We start from the raw sequence: 13,810 nt of genomic DNA, 5'->3' as shown, positions 1-13,810 counted from the left end.
AACCTGCCCCAAAAGAAAGAGAGCAGCATAAAAAGATTTGTAGCTGAGAATGCCATCACTGACTCAAGCTTCAATGAAAGTGGTGAGTCTTTGCACTGGTGACATGAAAATAAATGTGAAATTTCAGGCTTGTGGTTTAAGAAGGTATTGTGCATAGATCGGCCAGGACCGCCCAGATAGCTATGACATCATTAAAAGTAACACCCTACATTGGGTGGATGACAGTGCTCTCACTCTCAAGACCCATTTCAAATTGTCTGAATATATTGACATATGTACGATATATTGATTGTCTGGATATATATAGTGTAACTTGGTTTTGACACAAAGGATTGGTCCTTTTTTCACTTTTCAGAAATATATCAGTATCGTGTATGCATACTAAAGAAAAGTCAGGGAGTCAGATGTTCTGTTTACTTGAATTTATTTATTTCAGGCTCTTGATCAAGAGAAGCAATCCACACAGCAGTCATTGTTACAAAAAATGAAGTACTCTCAAGGCCATTAGTCAGATCAAGATATGGTGCATATGGCGAAATGCGTGTCATGTTCTCTTGGAAATGCACCCTTTTCCTCATTCATCAAGGTTTTTGGGAGTTTTCTCCTTAGAGCTCTGGGCACCTGTAAAGCCCTTTGAGATATAGTATACACTATTAGGCTTTACAAATAAATTTGAATTTGATTTAGGTAGCACTTGCTCAAAACCTCAACAAGCTCCAAAGCTCAACATCTCCAATAATTTTTCCAAATATTCAATTGCCACACAAAAACTAATGAGGCTGAACTTGATGTGCCTCTATTTAATATAGTTTGACTAAATGTCTGCAGTGAGGAATGAATAAGTGCTTTGGACATTTCATAACAGCAACAGCAATTTTGCATCCTCAACCGGGGATGTAGCTTAATGTAGCTGAGACTTCACTCAACTCTGTGTGAGGGAGTTTGGTCCGACAACGTGACGCCTTCAGTGAACGCGCCGTCACATTAAAGAGGCTCAGGCGCAGTTGGCTGTTGCGTTCAGTATATATTCTTAAATTATCACCATGCAGACATTTAGATAATCAAAAAACACTATGATAGCATGATAGTTACTAGATTCGCTTTAAATAAAAACATAATCTATGTAAACTATATAGTATAGGAATACATTTAAGACAGAGCAATGCAGCTGAGGCTAAAAGTGTGTTTCGTTTTAAACCCTTACTGGCTATGATAACCTCATAATAAGAACAAAACGAATGTTGTCCTCTCATATTCAGCCTTGGTAGAGATATGTGTACTAACAAGCTCCCTTGACGTATTTATTTGTTTAGCAAAGCCCTTTGGCACAGTTAATCAGGTCTAGATGGTCTAGACCTGCTTTATGTGAAAAGTGCCTTAAGAAAACTTTAATTGTGATTTGGCACTGTATTTATGAAATTTAATTGAATTGGTACGTATTGGTAAGTATTGTGCCAAGGTTCACAGTAGGATGAAATCTCCTTGCATCATTTTAATTTTCTTCATCATACTATTTGGAGAAATTAGGTGGGCTGGGCCTGATAACACCCAATCCAGTGGCACCATTACGAAAATAACAAGGTAGAAATCACACAAATACAGACCACTCACACATATAAAGGTGTCATTCCTTGTCCTCTTCCTGTTTGGGTTGCATAACAATATGTATGCCCTCATTATCTTTCCTTTTATTTACCCTTTAGCTCCCACCCCAGTCCACACCTCTCCACCAACGTCTGCAGCTGACATGTGCACTCTGCAAAATAGCTTTGAGCCAGGCTTTGTGGCCGAGGGAGACTATGTTATCGGAGGGATCTTTCTACGGTGGCCGAGAACCGCCACCGCTGCAAATAAAAGAAGCGCTACAAAAATAAAAAAAGCTGGTGTGCAAAAATTAAAATCTGGTGCAAAAATAAAAAAGGCGATGCATATAAAAGAAAGTCTGCAAAAAAGAAACGCTACTGCAAATAAAAGAAAGTCTGCAAAAAAAAAAACGTCGGTGCAAAAATAAAAACGTCGGTGCAAAAATAAAAACGGTGATGCAAATAAAAAAGCCACAACGGAAGTGGGTTACCGGGGACTGTTTTTGCCGATGCACCTGTGTGAGTAGAAGACGACGCCGACGCACCTGTGTGAAGAGAAGAGGACGACGACGACGAAGAAGAAGAAGCTACAATAGGAAAACGAACTAGAAAGTAAGTGAACATGATAGTGTTTAATGTCGCTACGTGTACTTTTTAATGTGTTATTTGGTTTGGCCAGGTAGCCCCAGGTTTGAAGTTGAACTGGAGAATGCCGGTGTATTGTTAGCTTCGGCTAACACGGGGAGACCACTAACGAGAGTGGAAACAACTGACGGCTACAGCTTATTACTATCGTTGTTGTTGTTGTTTGTATCATTAATAATCATGCTAACAATAATCTAAGGCGTGGGTAACAGTAGTTATTTGGATGAATGTGAAGTTTAAGCTGTGTGAGGTGGCCAGGGACTTTTGTGAAAGTACCATGACCATAATGTCAGATTGAGGTATTGAACTGACGGCTAAAATGTTCATGCAATTTAAGTCCAAAGCAACCTAATGATACTTGTTTTTTTTGTTTGTTTTTTGCAGATCATAATGTATTGTCCTTTTTGTGGACACCAGCAGCCTCCGAAACCAGTATTTTGCTGTTCATGTGGCAAGGGCATCAAATTCCTGTGTGATGTTGATGATGACACACCTGGCACAAGTGGGGGTAATGCTTCTTTCATTCTTTTCTTTTTAATCAGGCTTAGGTAATTTACACTCTATAAACGTAATGAGTATGAGTGAGAACACTGTATGTCTCTCTGTTATTTCTTATTGATGATTGATTTGACTCTTATTTGAAGCAGAGGCTCCTGTAAGAAGTGTACTGGAGTCATTTCAGACTTTTCGGAGTCTAAAAGAGAAGGAGAGACGAGCATGTTTTAAAAAGAAAAAAGCTCCATCAAAAGACAACCTGACGGTTGTGAAGGTAACCTTTTTGCTGAGATAGACTAATAATTTGCTGACAGTCCATTCTGTCATGTATTTATAGTGTCACTGATCTAGTTAATAGTCGCCATTTCAATGTTTCTCTGTAGATTTCAGTAGGCCTTATGCGGCTGAAAGATGGAGGACTGAAGACTGTTAGAGGGTCAGTACTTCCCCTCTTGGTGCGACCAGAGTTGGATGCTGATGAATTGCAAAGAGCTGCTGAGCAAAAACTGAAGGCATTCCACAGAAATTTACATGGTGGTCCCTATGTACTTCTCTACCCTGACGGTACAAAGATAAGTTATGTACCAGGAACAGAAGTACCTTTCACACTTAAAGCGTACAAGGAGGCATTTGGAAAGGCCTACCAACGCATCACACTGTACATTTGTACAGCTGAAGATTTCTCTACGTCTTGTAAGTAATTGTGAAAGAATTGCCAACCAAGAAGAGCTTTTTAAAATGATTTGTTTGTCAAGAAAAGTTGTTGTTCTGAGTAGTCTAAAATCCTCTTATACCTGTTCTTGTATTTCACAGCTCAGGAAACCACTTCGTCGGATTCAGAGGTGATCATCATGAGTCCAAGCTCTGCAGAATTCAGTGCAGCTGATACATTGGTGAGTGCCACATTTGTTGTGTCTTACATTGATTATATTGTTAGTTCTGTCTGAAAATGAAAATGTTTCTAGATTTTACATAGAAGCCATATTTTTCTGATGAAACGTGCCAAAATAGCATTTTAAATTACGGTAAATGTTGCAGTGTCCTGGCCTACACATATTTTACAAACTTCAATATTTATGTTCAAATTTGTTCAGCTCTAGTTCTGTCAATCAAGTGCTCACTGATATATTGTTTTTTACTTCCAGATATGGGAACCTGCAGATGGAGAGTCAAGCACTGATTCAGCAGCTCTGGTAATTGTAGCTCCAAAACATAGTCTATCGTTCACACTTAGCCTTGTCTGAAAATATTGTCACACAATCAAGGCTTAAACTACTTAAAATAATGTGTCACACTCTGACCTAGAGATCCATGTTTGTGTACATTAGAATAGTATTTTCTTTCTAAATCAGCCCTCTGATAGCCATGACTTAAAATACTTCAACTTACCTGTCCTATCCCTTTTGTGATTCAGGTCTTACTTTCTGACTCACAAGAGGGCCCAGGAACATCAGGAGGTGTGATGGAAACTACGTGCTATAGGTATTATACTTTCCTTTCTATAATTCAATTATTCAATTATGAAAACACCAACAATGTAAATTTGTGTGTCAATTTCTCAGCAAATATACTCAGCTGTATGCGCCCATTGTAATAGAGAATGAGGATGACTCGGATAGTGTTGAGTGCAGTCATGACATTCCAGATGATACAGGGTAAGAAAAAAGTTACGCTAACTTCAACTGTGGTTGTTATTTTTCCTGGTCAAAGATGTCTGCTATCGTGTACCATGTAACATGGTCATGATTTATCTGATGACAGGGTGGACAAGCCATCGATTTCTGAGATAACTGCAGACCTAGCAATCAAGATTGACCATCAAGCTGTCAGCAGATTTAACATCTGTCGCTCAGACATCTGGAATGGAGCAGTCAGAGGATTTAAAAGGGCAACATTCTCAGAAAATAAAGACATCCTCGTAAAATTCTCTGACAATGAAGGGAGACTTGAGGAAGGTCTTGATACAGGTGGCCCCAAGAGAGAATTCCTCTCACTTCTGATGAAAGAGCTGAACAAACGGCCCATATTTGATGGACCTGTAGAGAGCCGCTACCTGGTCTACAATTCAACAGGTTTTGTTTTGTATAATGTCTTACAGAAAAAAACATATTTCAGCCATGCAGTGTTTTTAAATATGGAAACTGATTTAATATTTCTTTACTCTGAATTTCCTTGGACAGCTATCGTAGAGGATGAGTATTATTTAGCAGGGAAGATGATTGCTGTGTCCATCGTACATGGTGGACCAGGTCCCAATTTTCTGTCACAGGATCTTGTCAGCTACATCTCAGGGCAGACCAGTTTCAAGGCATCTGTAGAAGACATTACAGATGAGGAGATAGGGAAAGTCCTACAAGAGGTATGAGTACACTTGATAGAAGGGTGTGAAATTCTAGAATAAGAGTAATGGGACAGTTTTGCCCACTTAAACCATTCTTTCAAATTATCCTTTACCATTTTTTATAATTACTTAGTCATATTTGAAATGTGTAGTACTCTATTATATCTTCTTTTAGATTCAGAATGCACCCTCATTGGGAATCCTTCAGGACTTGATGGTACAGAACAGCGCCATGTTGCAGACTGCTGGGTGCTTCAGGCATGTCAGGTCATGTGAGGAAAAAGAGAAGATTGTAGAGGAGTACCTGAAGTGGTACATCATCCACAGGAACAGCTCTGCAATTGAGAGGTGGATTTTCGTATTTCATTGTTGTCACTTAAATAATTATGAAAAAATGTGTTGCTGTTGTCCCATTTACTAGCTTCTACATGATACACATGTAACTTCACATGCATATTTTATTGTATTTTAGATTCAAGGCTGGACTTGAAAGTCTGCAGTTTCTGACAGCTCTGCAGCAGCATCCGACGGTCCTGACCCCTGCTCTCTGTCATGCCGATGTGAGGCTATCTGCTGCAGAGATGGAAAATCTGTTCCAGCCTGAACTAAGTCAACAGGGAAGCAACAGGAGGGCTCAGGAAGAGAAAGCTATCACTTACTGGGCTGACTATCTTCTTGATTGTGAAGGTTACTCAATTTGCTCATCTGATTTTATACACACAAATTATGGAAAGTTCCAGTGTTGATGTAGATAGTATTTACTGTCAATTGATTTCAATGCTCTCTACTTTTAGAAGATGCGAGCTCCGTGACCTTGGAGGAGGTGTTGATGTTCGCTGCAGGTGTGCCATGTGTGCCTCCAGCTGGTCTGAGTCCTCTGCCATGCCTGCAATTCATATCTTCGTCAAGATTCCCAATGGCAAATACCTGTGGCAACATGTTAAAGCTTCCTCTATTGGACACTTATGGCGCCTTCAAAGCCAACATGGATTTTGGTATCAAGAATTCCCCCGGCTTTGGGTGCTTTTAAGTTTGAACTTTTTTGTGGTAAAAGTTAATGTTGCCACTCACTCACTACTGTAGTTTTAATGCAGATTTGTTACAATATGTGCTTGTTTCTATAAAAAAAAACAAAAAAAAACTACAGACTGTTCTTTTTTTTTCAAAGATTTTTTTTCAGGCATAGACAACTTTATTACAGACGTTTGTACGTTCCTTTGGACAAAAGCGTCTGCAAAATGACAGGGGAGAGAGGAAAATGACATACAGCAAATACAACACATAAAAAGAAGTTTGTTTTGGTGTTGTCACAACACAAATATGTCCCTAAAATTTTTACAGACCAGACATGTTTTTCAGGGTGATGTAGTTCTCTACAGCTGATTCCCACTGCAAAGGAGCTCTTACACCACTCTGTCGTTGCAGTTCTCCAAAGAGAGTTTCATGCTCATCCCCAGCAGGAGTTGCGGGCACTGGCATGATGCTGGTGATGTGGTTCAGGGTTTGGGCAGATGCTGGGAAACCACAATTGCTCCCATCAAATCTAGGAGCAAGTACAGAAAAGTGTTCACACTGAGCAACACATCATTAAGTTTCCTGTTAAGTTTTACTTTCATGGTCATTCCAATTATCTCCAGAGTTACTTACAGGACAAGGATGCAGAGACCCAAAGACAAGCAATGATCTTAGGTTAAACTAAGTATCAAATATTAGAGAAAGCACTGCACATGAGGGAAAACTTTATTGTGAATCTTAAATTTTATAATCAAAATGTTACAAAATATTTAAGCGCATTCAAGAGCACAAATTTTAGAGCACCACATTATTTCAGTTGACGTAATTAATAACAAAATAAATAATAAATAAGGTGACTCCAGGAGGTGAAATCCCCCCCCATAGACCCGTTATTAGTATAATTATTAGTAAATTATTAACTTAATCCAAAATACTATCAGGGAAACTCTTTGATACTCACCTTTGAGGTACGTAATACATTGCCTCTGGTTTACCAGATGGGCACCGGGATTGGTGAACAGGACGAATGGTGTGAGTATTCCAGTACAGCTTGTATTCATCCAGCTCTTTCTGCAGGACTCGCAGGAAGCAGTGTCGTACCAACTTTGTGTGTGCAGGGCTGCCATTGAAGAGATGCCTCTCCCTCAAGTCACTGAACAGATCCATCCAAAATTGGCTCCTAGATAGAAAACACAAATTCATCCAGGTCATCATTCTTCAAGAGGTTAAGATTAATGTACAAGTCTACTTACTACTGACTCATGCCTTTTGGAGATTTCACTACAATATACCCTTTCCTTTAAAAAGCACAGCAATGTACATAGGACCTGAGAAATAATATAAATGCATACAGCAAATACAATAATCCAGGGTCAAGTAAAACATAAATAAATTAAAAGTGACAGAAACCTTTGTTTCCGGAAGTAGGACCACCAGCTTTCAATCCGCTGGTTGGATGTTGAAGTGCCATACATGTGGCTTTTAGCTCCTGCAAACTCGTCTGTATGCTCTGATCTCATGGTACATTGAATGGCGGCCATTATTCCATTTTCAGTGCCGCAATCTGTGCGGAGCCGCTTTGGAAAAACTCCATACTCAACTACACAGTTGATGTAGTTTTGAGCAATTACTGAAGGGTCGTTGTTGGTCTTTCCACAATTCAGCCACATAATTTTTCTGGAGAAGCCATCAATGCAGCCACTTATGGCAATTCCAAAAGGTTTTAATTTATCATACCCATCAACGTGCCAGGTTTCGTTTGGTCCCATTGAATGATATGCCCTTCGAACAAATCTACGTCTGCAGCGATTCTCTGTTCCACATGGATCCAGCTCTGCCATTAGGCGCATCACATCGTCTCGTCTGACGACAAGAGAGTGTTTCTGTTTCAGAATCTGCCACATCGCTCTATACCCTAAAAGCTGGCCTGATCCTTTTAGCTCCTCGGAAATAGCTGCCTGCACAGTAGCAATTGGAGTGTAGTTGATCCTTCTGGTCAGGCTTGCATGTTTTAGTCTTCTTTGTAGATTGCGAAAACTGACTGATATGTTGTGTTTGGTTTTCAGTAAGTCCACTATTATTTCATAACTATGGCCCTCTGTGAAATATTTTTGGATAAGTTCATCCACTGGAGTACTAGCTTCAGGACCTGAGGGGTAGGACGGAGAACACTATATTAGAGGCCAAATGATGAACTGCATAATAAACATTTTCAATTTTTACAGAGGTGAATAAATGAGATTGTTTAGATTATCATGTGTGGGTGACATGGTAGTTAGTGATTAGAGTTATTGAGGAATCAAGCTATTCAATGTACTTGTTAAAATTAATTAATTGAAAATGTCTTTATATAAAAGTAGCACAGTGCAAAACACTCAAAATTGTTGCATAGGATTTTTTACAGGGATCAGTAGCCTACTAGACTAAGAAACTTTCTTAATTTTTCATGTCTTCAAATTCATTGTATTCCACATGCCTCCGTTATGGATTTCACCATAAGAAGTGGTATATTCATGACTAACAGACAGTATATTCTCTGAAAAAACATTGCAATCCATCATGTTTAAGAACCTCATTAACTGTCAGAAAGAAATTTACCTTCATCTTGAAGACTCCTTAGGAACCTGACATTTCTACAGCATGAGCCACAATATACCAGGACGGATGGAAGGTTCACCCCACAGAATGGACAAAACATGACCTGGTAAATGACAAAGCAAAAACAGTCACGTTTAGGATTCAATATGACATTATGGTCATGGTACTTTCTCAAAGGTCCCTGGCCACCCCACACAGCTTAAACTTCATTCATCCACATAACTTTTGTTACCCACGCCTTAGATTATTGTTAGCATGATTATTAATGATACAAACAACAACAACAACGACAGTAATAACCTGTCTTCACTGTAGATGGTCACCACAAGACGAGCTCACTCACAGAGTCACAGTCAGATGTCGGTCCAGAAAGTGTGTCTCCAATGCTGCTGAAGCTGTTTGAATCTGAAGCTACTTAAATGAGTGTGATGGCATCACGCTAACAAAACGATGTCATCCAATAACTCAAACTCCAGCTATGATGTCAAACTGACATCTGGCCGGACTCGTGATGTCATCACGCTAACAAAATGATGTCATCCAATAACTCAAACTCCAGCTATGATGTCAAACTGACATCTGGCCGGACTCGTTAGTGGTCTCCCCGTGTTAGCCGAAGCTAACAATACACCGGCATTCTCCAGTTCAACTTCAAACCTGGGGTTACCTGGCCTAACCAAATAACACATTAAAAAGTACACGTAGCGACATTAAACACTATCATGTTCACTTACTTTCTAGTTCGTTTTCCTATTGTAGCTTCTTCTTCTTCGTCGTCGTCGTCCTCTTCTCTTCACACAGGTGCGTCGGCGTCGTCTTCTACTCACACAGGTGCATCGGCAAAAACAGTCCCCGGTAACCCACTTCCGTTGTGGCTTTTTTATTTGCATCACCGTTTTTATTTTTGCACCGACGTTTTTATTTTTGCACCGACGTTTTTTTTTTTGCAGACTTTCTTTTATTTGCAGTAGCGTTTCTTTTTTGCAGACTTTCTTTTATATGCATCGCCTTTTTTATTTTTGCACCAGATTTTAATTTTTGCACACCAGCTTTTTTTATTTTTGTAGCGCTTCTTTTATTTGCAGCGGTGGCGGTTCTCGGCCACCGTATCTTTCCCCTTCATTACAACCAGGAGATGCCAGATCTAAACAGCACGTATAGACCAGCAGCTGTCAAGTGTAATGGGTGAGTAATATAGATTGGAATCTAAAGTTAAAAAGAAATGGGATTACTGCCTTTACTTTACTTTTTCTTCAGTTATTGCTGTTTCATTGTGTGTATTATGTGTGCATGTATGTGTGTTTACTGAGCTACAGCTTTGATCCCAGAGCTTTCCGGTGGGCTCAGACTATGAGACTGGCTGTGGAGGAGATAAACCAGAATAAAGAGCTCCTGCCAAACTCTACACTAGGTTACAAAATCTATGATTCCTGTGCGTATCCACTGACAGGCCAGAGGGCTGCTCTGGCTGTGCTGAACGGACTGAACGAAGCACAGGCTCCCATGTGCACTGGTGCCTCTCCTCTCCTCGCTCTCGTTGGGGAGTCTGGTTCTGCTCAGTCCATTGTTGTGTCAAGAATCCTCCAGCCATTTAAAATCCCAATGGTAGAGATGATTATTTTGCTATGGAATCATAAAGTACATTGTTTTGTACAAAAAGGTAACTTGCAATGTGCTATCACTATCAATCATTGTTTCCTTAGATCAGCTATTTCTCCTCCTGCGCCTGCTTCAGTGACAGAAGAAAGTTTCCCAACTTCTTCAGAGTGATCCCTAATGATGACTATCAGGTCAGACTTCCTCAGTTTCAGCAACGTATCTATATCATAAATTATTGTCACGTTGTTATTTTCAGGTAAGGATTTCCAGACAGAACAAAATAAATCCAAAATTCTATGTGTTTTATGTTTAGTGTTTGTGAGGGTGTAAAACGTTGAATTTCCACTTTGGGGGATTGTAATGCTTGTAGATGATTTGAAAATTTTACGTTTCACCACACTGAAATAAATTCTCCAACCTCTTTCCTTCCCTATTAAGTCTTTTGATAGTGTCATAAATTCACATCATTAAGGTAAAATAATGCAATTTTTTTTAGCAAAACCAACATCCTGTCATAAATGAATGAATTTAAAGTCTTTATCTGCAAATTGACTAGTCACAATTGTTCTAACTGCCAGGTAAAGGCCATTGCCCAGCTGCTGGTACACTTCAAATGGACTTGGGTTGGGCTGCTGCGAGGGGATCATGAATATGGACGCTTTGCCGTGCAAGGTTTACTGAGGGAGTTACAGGGGACCAGAGTGTGTGTAGCATACCAAGTAATGATTCCTCTGCTGTATAATCGCCAGAGGGCTCTGGAAATTATGCAGGTAGATACAAAGGCTCATTAAAGAAATGCGTTATGGCATAAGAAAGCACATATACTATATTATATATTACAAAGTATTTTTAAATACTTTTAAACTTTGAATTGCTTTTTTTATCTTCATGCTTTTCTTTTTGTCTTCAACATTGTTCGCTCTGTAAAGGTGATGCGTAGCTCTGGTGCAAAGGTGGTGGTAGTATTTTCAGCTGAGGGAGAGATGACTCCATTTCTGAGGGACTACATGAAGCTGAATATAACTGGAATCCAGTGGGTGGCCAGCGAGGCCTGGGTCACAGCATCTGTCTTTACAGGGAGCGAGTATTACCCCTACCTGGGGGGAACAATTGGGTTTGGAGTCAGACGAGGTTATATCCCAAGGCTCAGTGACTACCTGCAAACAGTAAACCCCCAGTTTGACCCTGACAATCCACTAGTGCAGGAGCTATGGGGGGCTCTGTATGGCTGCTCTTCTTCTCTCTCTGCTGGCTCCAAGTTGCCTCCCTGCTCGGGACAGGAGTCTCTCTTGGAGCAACATTCAGCCTACATGAATACTTCCAGCCCCAGATTATCCTACAATGTCTATAAGGCTGTTTATGCCATTGCACATTCCCTACACAACCTTCTTCTCTGTCACCCAGGCAGTGGGCCCTTCCACAACAATTCTTGTGCTGAAAACAACATACAGCCCTGGCAGGTATATCATTTTATTGTAAACATCAACTCTTTCAAAATATATGTACATATTCTGCTGCATATAAAACTTATTTCTGTTCAAGCTCCAACACTATCTCCAGGAAGTAGCATTTAACATTGCTGGGGAGGAAGTGAACTTTGACCTGAAGGGCGACTCTATACCATATTATGATATCATCAACTGGCAGAGAGGTGCAGGCGGGAAAATTGAGTTTGTCAACGTTGGGTTGTTTGATGGAACCAAGCCTGCTGGAGAGGAGCTGGTGATCCAGGAGGAAAGGATAATGTGGGCAGGCCATCAGAGTGAGGCAAGCTGCTCACACTGTGTTTTTACACACATCAGATGCCAACTGTTGAAGTTCTGTAGGTTGAGGTGGAGGTGAGTTCGGAGGACAGGATAATCTGGATTTGATATGAAATCTAACCAACGTATTATTTAAAAAAAGTTAAAGTTTAGTTAAATTTATTTATGTGAGGTTTTCATTTTGCTTCTTCTTCTTGATATCACTGTTAATATTGTTCATTTTCCCCAACATTTCACAGTACACCATCTCGTCCCATACACACACCTGCTACCTGTCTGGACCGAATAAACGACTGAGAGTTATGCTGTACCTACTATGAACATTGTAGCTGTTACAGCAACAGATGCATATTATGCATACACACAAGAACTGTAGTAAACAGTACATTCATAAATAAGTTATAAAAGATGTCAACAATGTACAATTTAGAGCTAAGATTCTTCTCCATGTTTTTTTCTGGCTGCATTTCCTACACATTTACCATGGAAACATAGCACCAAGTATTACTGAGCTTGAAGCCAATATTGCCCATTTTCTCCCCAGGTGGTGTTGTCTGTATGCAGTGCCAGCTGTCTTCCAGGATCCAGGAAGGCTGTCCGTCGTGGGGAGCCTGTGTGCTGCTTTGACTGTGTACCATGTGACAGCGGCAAAATTAGCAATCAGACAAGTAAGTTTAAGTAAATGTTAACAAATAACATTAATGTGATATTACATTGAGTTAGAGTATGGAATTCAATGTAAATTAAATCAAAACATCCTTCATCTTTAGATTCCATAGACTGCACATCTTGTCCCAAAGACTTTTGGTCAAATGAAGCTGGAACAGCCTGCATTCCTAAGAAGGTGGAGTTCTTGGCCTATGATTCCTTGGGTATAGCTCTGACCGTGATCTCTGCGGGGGGTGCCTGCCTCACTGCAGCTGTCTTTGCTGTCTTCTTCTATCATAGGCACACCGCCATTGTCCGTGTTAACAACTCTGAGCTCAGCTACTTCATCCTATTCTCTCTGACACTTTGTTTCCTGTGCGCTCTCGTTTTTATTGGAGAGCCAACATCCTGGTCTTGCATGTTGCGCCACACTGCCTTTAGCATTACATTTTCCCTTTGCATCTCTTGCATCCTGGGAAAGACTCTTGTGGTCTTGACTGCTTTCACTGCCACCATGCCAGGAACCAACCTCATGAAATGGTTGGGGCCAAAGCAGCAGAGGGTCATTATCTTCAGCTGTACCATAGTCCAGGTGATTATATGTGTTGCTTGGCTCATTGATGCTCCTCCTTTTCCATACCGAAATTTGAAATATGAACGTTCAAAGATCATCTTGGAGTGTAGTGTGGGCTCCAGCCTTGCATTCTGGTGTGTTCTAGGATACATTGGCTTCCAGGCTTGTCTTTGCTTTGTACTGGCTTTTTTGGCCCGCAAGTTACCAGGCAACTTCAATGAGGCCAAGTTCATCACTTTCAGTATGCTGATCTTTTGTGCTGTATGGTTGGCATTCATCCCTGCTTATATCAGCTCTCCTGGAAATTATGCAGATGCAGTAGAGACATTTGCTATGCTGGCTTCCAGTTTTGGATTATTGTCGTGTTTGTTTTTTCCAAAGTGCTACATTATTTTATTGAAATCAGAAAAGAATACTAAACAGCACCTCATGGGAAAAGAAAAGAAATGACATGCAGCAACTTAAAAAATGTAAGGATCATAAGCTTTTCTCACATGGGTATTCAGTTTGACTCTGCCAGGTCTATCATTTGTAAAGTAAAAATTACACT

The 13,810-nt window shown here is 40.2% G+C and overlaps 3 protein-coding genes across 9 annotated transcripts; 2 read left to right on the top strand and 1 right to left on the bottom strand.

Annotated features, from left to right (window-relative positions):
• Nucleotides 1-1,747: 1,747 nt before the first annotated feature.
• On the top strand, nt 1,748-13,710 carry LOC142995294 (extracellular calcium-sensing receptor-like). The gene is made up of 9 exons (XM_076146289.1): nt 1,748-1,811; nt 9,783-9,861; nt 9,993-10,281; nt 10,380-10,466; nt 10,854-11,045; nt 11,205-11,735; nt 11,818-12,042; nt 12,583-12,706; nt 12,809-13,710. Exons 1-9 carry the CDS (start codon nt 1,748-1,750, stop codon nt 13,708-13,710), a joined length of 2,493 nt encoding a protein of 830 aa, XP_076002404.1.
• On the top strand, nt 1,833-6,194 carry LOC142995184 (G2/M phase-specific E3 ubiquitin-protein ligase-like). Of its 5 annotated transcripts, XM_076146149.1 has the most exons (13): nt 1,987-2,195; nt 2,613-2,736; nt 2,873-2,997; nt 3,107-3,416; nt 3,537-3,616; nt 3,869-3,916; nt 4,138-4,205; nt 4,286-4,378; nt 4,485-4,795; nt 4,904-5,082; nt 5,240-5,412; nt 5,537-5,751; nt 5,859-6,191. In XM_076146149.1, the coding sequence occupies exons 2-13, from the start codon at nt 2,619-2,621 to the stop codon at nt 6,092-6,094; spliced, it is 1,956 nt and encodes a 651-aa protein (XP_076002264.1). In that variant the 5' UTR covers nt 1,987-2,195; nt 2,613-2,618; the 3' UTR covers nt 6,095-6,191. The 5 variants fall into 5 exon arrangements, with proteins under 5 accessions (XP_076002265.1, XP_076002263.1, XP_076002261.1 ...); XM_076146148.1 differs by having other exon boundaries at nt 1,985-2,195; nt 4,485-5,082; nt 5,862-6,191; XM_076146146.1 differs by having other exon boundaries at nt 1,985-2,195; nt 4,485-5,082.
• On the bottom strand, nt 6,235-9,588 carry LOC142995185 (uncharacterized). Of its 3 annotated transcripts, none has more exons than XM_076146151.1 (5): nt 9,411-9,588; nt 8,677-8,779; nt 7,489-8,227; nt 7,040-7,258; nt 6,235-6,607 (listed from the first exon to the last, which is right to left on the bottom strand). In XM_076146151.1, exons 2-5 carry the CDS (start codon nt 8,774-8,776, stop codon nt 6,400-6,402), a joined length of 1,266 nt encoding a protein of 421 aa, XP_076002266.1. In that variant the 5' UTR covers nt 8,777-8,779; nt 9,411-9,588; the 3' UTR covers nt 6,235-6,399. The 3 variants fall into 3 exon arrangements, 2 of the variants coding, with proteins under 2 accessions (XP_076002266.1, XP_076002269.1); XM_076146154.1 differs by having other exon boundaries at nt 6,238-6,607; nt 7,816-8,227; nt 9,411-9,581; XR_012961510.1 differs by lacking the exon at nt 7,489-8,227 and having other exon boundaries at nt 6,413-6,607; nt 9,411-9,552.
• Nucleotides 13,711-13,810: the final 100 nt, after the last annotated feature.

The sequence above is a fragment of the Genypterus blacodes genome, unplaced genomic scaffold (assembly GCF_046128005.1).
Source record: "Genypterus blacodes isolate CSIRO-AG114 ecotype Tasmania unplaced genomic scaffold, CSIRO-AGI_Gbla_v1 ptg000032l_1, whole genome shotgun sequence".
Classification (NCBI taxonomy): Eukaryota; Metazoa; Chordata; class Actinopteri; order Ophidiiformes; family Ophidiidae; genus Genypterus; species Genypterus blacodes.
The sequence above is the reverse complement of the archived record's forward strand: the minus strand, read 5'-3'. Positions and strand labels throughout refer to the sequence as shown.

Bases quoted from the DNA above. Each gene is read 5' to 3' on its own strand.
- LOC142995184 (XM_076146146.1), top strand. From the start codon at position 2,619: ATGTATTGTCCTTTTTGTGGACACCAGCAGCCTCCGAAACCAGTATTT. The intron at 2,998-3,106 runs GTAACCTTTTTG...GTTTCTCTGTAG, and splicing joins ACAACCTGACGGTTGTGAAG to ATTTCAGTAGGCCTTATGCG. The intron at 3,617-3,868 runs GTGAGTGCCACA...TTTTACTTCCAG, and splicing joins TCAGTGCAGCTGATACATTG to ATATGGGAACCTGCAGATGG.
- LOC142995294 (XM_076146289.1), top strand. From the start codon at position 1,748: ATGTGCACTCTGCAAAATAGCTTTGAGCCAGGCTTTGTGGCCGAGGGA. The intron at 9,862-9,992 runs GTGAGTAATATA...ACTGAGCTACAG, and splicing joins GCAGCTGTCAAGTGTAATGG to CTTTGATCCCAGAGCTTTCC. The intron at 10,282-10,379 runs GTAGAGATGATT...TTGTTTCCTTAG, and splicing joins AGCCATTTAAAATCCCAATG to ATCAGCTATTTCTCCTCCTG.
- LOC142995185 (XM_076146151.1), bottom strand. From the start codon at position 8,776: ATGTTTTGTCCATTCTGTGGGGTGAACCTTCCATCCGTCCTGGTATAT. The intron at 7,259-7,488 runs GTTTCTGTCACT...TTTTCTATCTAG, and splicing joins TCCTACTTCCGGAAACAAAG to GAGCCAATTTTGGATGGATC. The intron at 6,608-7,039 runs GTGAGTATCAAA...ACTTGCTCCTAG, and splicing joins ATGTATTACGTACCTCAAAG to ATTTGATGGGAGCAATTGTG.